General features: G+C 42.8%; 1 protein-coding gene across 1 annotated transcript in view; it reads right to left on the bottom strand.

Annotated features, from left to right (window-relative positions):
- LOC135115639 (uncharacterized) overlaps positions 1-5,610 on the bottom strand; it is a 23,126-nt gene extending 17,516 nt beyond the window's left edge. Inside the window, exons 1-3 of the mRNA XM_064032564.1 lie at positions 5,325-5,610; positions 303-745; positions 1-195 (exon numbers count right to left, since the gene is read on the bottom strand). The exon at positions 1-195 is cut by the window's left edge and continues 325 nt beyond it. Of these exons, the coding sequence (XP_063888634.1) occupies positions 1-195; positions 303-745; positions 5,325-5,610 (924 nt within the window). The remainder of the gene's footprint in view (positions 196-302; positions 746-5,324) is intronic.
- Positions 5,611-5,888: the final 278 nt, after the last annotated feature.

Below are 5,888 nucleotides of genomic sequence, written 5' to 3'. Positions count from 1 at the left end.
AACATCTGCTGACAAACTTGAGATCTGCTGACAAACTTGAGATATGCTGACAAACTTGAGATATGCTGACAAACTTAACATCTGCTGACAAACTTGAGATCTGCTGACAACCTTAAGATCTGCTGACAACCTTAAGATCTGCTGACGAACTTGAGATCTGCTGACAACCTTAAGATCTGCTGACAAACTTGAGATCTGCTGACAACCTTAAGATCTGCTGACAAACTTGAGATCTGCTGACAACCTTAAGATCTGCTGACAAACTTGAGATCTGCTGACAACCTTAAGATCTGCTGACAAACTTGAGATCTGCTGATAACCTTAAGATCTGCTGACAAAATTGAGATCTGCTGATAAACTTGAGATCTGCTGACAAACTTGAGATCTGCTGATAACCTTAAGATCTGCTGACAAACTTGAGATCTGCTGATAACCTTAAGATCTGCTGACAAACTTGAGATCTGCTGATAAGCTTCAGATCTGCTGACAACCTTAAGATCTGCTGACAAACTTGAGATCTGCTGACAAACTTGAGATCTGCTGATAACCTTAAGATCTGCTGACAAACTTGAGATCTGCTGACAAACTTGAGATCTGCTGACAAACTTAAGATCTGCAGACAAACTTGAGATCTGCTGACAAACTTGAGATCTGCTGACAAACTTGAGATCTGCTGACAAACTTAACATCTGCTGACAACCTTTAGTCCTTGATCTGCTGACACCACGGCACTGGCATAGTTTCACTGCGGACACCACTACAAAACTATATCACGTTTATGATGGTTTTGTTGCAGTGAAGGCGATAGCAGTGACTTCTATCTACTCATCACCTGGCATCGTGTCTCCGCTCATTCCTTTCCTGATTAATTGCAGGTGGTTTTACGGTGCCTGGAAGGTGTCTCCAGCGTTGAAAGGGTTTATTTTACTTGCTGGCAGGCGCTGAAAGGATTTATCTTACCTGCTGACAAACTCCTTTGGAAAAAAAAAAGATAAAAATGAAAACGAATATATTTTCATAAAAACAGAAAGCAACACTTGAAACACACCACACAAACACACTCCACCCCTTCTCCCTCCCACACACACACACACACACACACACACACACACACACACACACACACACACACACACACGTACAGACAGCAGAAAAAAAAAATGAAGGCAGTTACTCAATTTCTGACCACCAATGTACGTCACATCAAGGTAAACTTCACCCACTGAGATGCTCCCATAAAATTATATCCTAACAATTCCAACAGAGTTAATGAAACAGACTCAGTAATCAGGTAGTCAGTGCCGAGTCAGTAAGGGGATTTGAAAGAGGAATACGCAAATTTATAGATGGGGGATGCAAGGTGAACGTCGACAGGTGTGCTTCATAAAGAGACCGCCACGTGTAGAGCTGATGGCTTCTTACAGCTCTCCTTATGTCATGTTCTTATAAACTTGAATTAGTCAAACCCAATGAAGATAGAATCGAGCCTCCTTGGTCCAGCCTTGCCTAACTTGATCTAATTCAGTTTGTCAGGGTTTCTGTGTGAATTCCATCGATAAAGATTCCTCCTTGCAAAGCTCCACTCAAAATAACTTCCCCACCCTAACCTGGTGTAACTTATTCTACGCTGCCCTGACACACCTCTCATGCATATTCCATTCATGAAGATTCCTGCATGGAAGTTCCGCCCAAAATAAATCCTTCAGCCTCACACAGCGTAACGTTATTCCACCCTGACCTAACCTTCCACTCCAACCTCACTTTCCCTATCAGAAATTATGCAAATTCTATTCACGTGCTGGAATCGGCTACGGGAATTTCATGGCAAGTAATTCCTGCAACCTGATTTAGCACAACGTAACTACTAACCAGGCTGAACCTAACAATACCACACCTAACCTAACCTAACCTGACTGAACTTAACCTAACCTAAACTAACTTGACTGAACCTAACAATACCACACCTAACCTAACCTAACCTAACCTGACTGAACTTAACCTAACCTAAACTAACTTGACTGAACCTAACAATACCACACCTAACCTAACCTAACCTAACCTAAACTAACCTGACTGAACCTAACAATACCACACCTGACTGAACTTAACCTAACCTAAACTAACCAGGCTGAACCTAACAATACCACACCTAACCTAACCTAACCTAACCTGACTGAACCTAACAATACCACACCTAACCTAACCTAACCTAACCTAACCTGACTGAACCTAACAATACCACACCTAACCTAACCTAACCTAAACTAACCTGACTGAACCTAACAATACCACACCTAACCTAACCTATAGATTACCAAACCTAACCACTGACCTAACTAAACCTAACAATACCACAATTAACCTGACATAACCTAACATTCATAAATAATAAAAAAAAAAAAAAAGTAACCTGAAATACAGTAATTCTTAGAAAAAAAAAATCAGCCCATCTAACTTACCGTAACACAACATAACAAAACGAGGAATGTCCCCCTGTACCTAAATAACCTACCAAACTAATCAAATCTACCTCACGAACACCCATGAAAATGTAAACCTAAACCCAAACACATTAATTCTCTCATGAAAAATAAATAAATAAATAAAAAATAAATAAATAAATCACCGCACCTAACTTACCATAACACAGCATAACAATTAAATCCAACACAACAACACAGGACGCAACACAACCTATAATGGCGAGACTTATTAATGTTGGAAGAATTAAGCTCAAGGTAAACTGCTCATGGGGGAAATTTAACTTAGGGAAACAACTCACAGCGTCTTGTCCCCAGGTACAGCCAAGCTTACTAATTTCCCCCCCACCCCCACCCCCACCCCAACACTCACCCAGGAGGCAGAAGTCAAGGCCAGTCAACTCTGAGCACAGGTGTTGTACAAGGACTGCTTCCCGATCAATTACGTGGCAGGTAAGAATGAAAATACGAAGAAATAAGTATGAAAGGAAATGTTTGGCATATTTCTCTCTCTCTCTCTCTCTCTCTCTCTCTCTCTCTCTCTCTCTCTCTCTCTCTCTCTCTCTCTCTCTCTCTCTCTCTCTCACGACAACGCCAGAAAATAAGAGAGAAGTCAAGCCGCAAAAAAGGCAAAAATTATACCTTACCTCTTTAAATGAACGACATCATAGACACGCGCGCTAAATCGAATATTCACACGCACGCACGGTCACACACACACACAGAGACACGCACGCAGACACGACGAGGCACGCTCACAGTAGGAGACGCGCTGAAAAAAAAAAAAAAAAAATCGGCAGGGTGGAGAAACTGAGAAAGAGAAACGCGAGAACAAGAAAGGTATGAATAGGTGATGGTGAGAGGAGGAGGAGGAGGAGGAGGAGGAGGAGGAGGAGGAGGAGGAGGAGGAGGAGGAGGAGGAGGAGGAGGAGGAGGAGGAGGAGGAGGAGGAGGAGGAGGAGGAGGAGGACGCCGAATGAAGAAGCTTAGAATGGAGAGAAAAAAGAGAAAAGACGAAGGAAAAGAAAGACAGGAAGAACGCGAAAATAAATAAATAAAAAGGAAGAAAGAAAGGAGAACGAGAACAAAAACCAGAGGAAGACGATAACAAGAAAGAAAGCAAGTAAACAAAAAAGAAAGAAAATAAGAAAACAGGAAAACAAAAACAGAGGAAAAAAAAAATAAATAAAAACAAGAAAACACACACACACACACACACACACACACACACACACACACACACACACACACAAAGAGGAACAAGAATTAAACAAGAAACATTTATCACCACCACAATACCCCCACCAACACAACACACGCCAGCAGTACGTCCTATCACCACCACCACCAAGGTACTGTACGTCGCGTGGTTACTGGTGAGGGGAAGAGGGCAAGGGGTGGTGGTAGCAGGGGTGGGGGGGGGGGTGAGGGCAAGGAATCTAAGGGGAAATCCAGGAGCAGTCCGGGGAGAGTGAACAAGATATTGAAGCGACGAGACTGGGAAATTAGTGGCCCAGAATTGAGTCATGGAGAGAGAGAGAGAGAGAGAGAGAGAGAGAGAGAGAGAGAGAGAGAGAGAGAGAGAGAGAGAGAGAGAGAGAGAGAGAGAGAGAGAGAGAGAGAGAGAGAGGAGAGAGAGAGAGAGAGGAGAGAGAGAGAGAGAGAGAGAGAGAGAGAGAGAGAGAGAGAGAGAGAGAGAAATTATACCTGATATGTAGATCGCTTAAGTAAAACAAGAAGTTGAGCAAAAGAAGAAGAAAGGAAAGGTGCATTTTAAATCCTCATTTCACATCAGTCTTTCCTTTTTTGTTTTTCTCTCTTTTATCTCATCTGTTATTACCTTCTTTCATTCATTCTTTCATTCCTCTTACTACTTTCGCAATCCAGAAAAAAATAAATAAATAGCATTAATTTTTTCCCCTGGTCTCTCTCTCTCTCCTCTCTCTCTCTCTCTCTCTCTCTCTCTCTCTCTCTCCTCTCTCTCTCTCTCTCTCTCTCTCTCTCTCTCTCTCTCTCTCTCTCTTTCACACTTGGATTAGCTAGCGCCACTATCCTGCGCATTTTACGAATTCTTCCCGTGGGGTTTGCGCATTCCTGGGGCGACATTGTTTAGAGGGTGTGGAAAGAAAGATCTAAATTTATGCGAGCCTTTTTACTCTCCCTGCGTGTCTGAACTTTTTTCCCCCAGTAAGAATGATTTTTTTTTTTTTTTCTGTTGTTGGATTAGTGTGCGCTCGCTTCTCTTGTATTGCTTGTGTCTGTCAGTGTCTTTGTGGTGAGACCCCGCTCCTACAATGAAAGGTTGAGAATTTCACCGAGATATGCAACAATTAATAGCAGCGGAAGTAATGCATGCAATCTTTATAAGCACCAAAAAGAACAAAAATAGACTAAAAAGAATATGTATTGCAATTTCTACCTGGTTTAAAGTTTATGAGAACAAGTGAAGGTGTCCTGGAGTATTTCATTAAAGACAGGTGTATCAAATAACTGTAAAAGGCTTAACTAATATTACTTTTATTACTATCAATTAGTAGTCTATATATTACTTCCTCTTACTGTCTTTTTTATATATATATATAGGAGGGGCATTAGCTAAGGGCAAAAAGAAGTTAGGGCCCTCTAGATTACCAGTTTCCAAAGCGAGGTGAGTGAAAATGATCAAAATTTTAGATAATAATTGTCTACAAACCTCCCGCTTGAAGTTCAGATATCTCTTATTGTTTACTGTTTTCTATCACTATGAGGTGGTGGTGGGGGTGGTGAAGTGAGTGGAGGAGGAGATGGAGTAGTGGTGGTGGAGGTACTGGAGGAGATGATTGTGGAAGCAGAGGAGGTAATGACGGAGGCAGCGGAGGAAGAGATGATGGAGGTAGTGGAGGAAGACAATGATGCTGTAAGTGGAGGAGGAGGTGGAGGTAGTGGAGGTAGTGGGGGAGGAAACAGTGAAGGCAGTGGCTATGATGGCAGCGATAGTGGTGGTGATGGTGGTGCTTGTGCGGCTGGTGGAGTCAGTAGCGGAGGAGGAAGAGGTGATGGTGGTAGTTGTGGCGTTAGTGGAGGTAGTGGTGGTGGTGGTATAGCCAGTAAGGGCCATAAACCGGTTTAGACACTCGCTCCCTGCCGCCATGCCTGCCTGGCCTCGCCGTGCATGCGCAGTAACCTTTCACCTGCGCAATTTATCGCTTTTTTTCTCCACGCTCCCTTCCCTGCTCCTCTCCACCTGCGCACTTCATATAGTCCTCTCTCTCTCTCTCCTCTCTCTCTCTCTCTCTCTCTCTCTCTCTCTCTCTCTCTCTCCTCTCTCTCTCTCTCTCTCTCTCTCTCAACTTCATCGCCTCTTTTCCGTCCCTCACTTCATATTACGAAAGAAAAGTAAAAAAAAAAAAAGTAAAACAAAACAGATTC

This window comes from Scylla paramamosain, chromosome 29 (genome assembly GCF_035594125.1).
Source record: "Scylla paramamosain isolate STU-SP2022 chromosome 29, ASM3559412v1, whole genome shotgun sequence".
Taxonomy (NCBI): Eukaryota; Metazoa; Arthropoda; class Malacostraca; order Decapoda; family Portunidae; genus Scylla; species Scylla paramamosain.
Note: the sequence above shows the minus strand (reverse complement) of the source record. Positions and strands in the feature narration are given on the sequence as shown.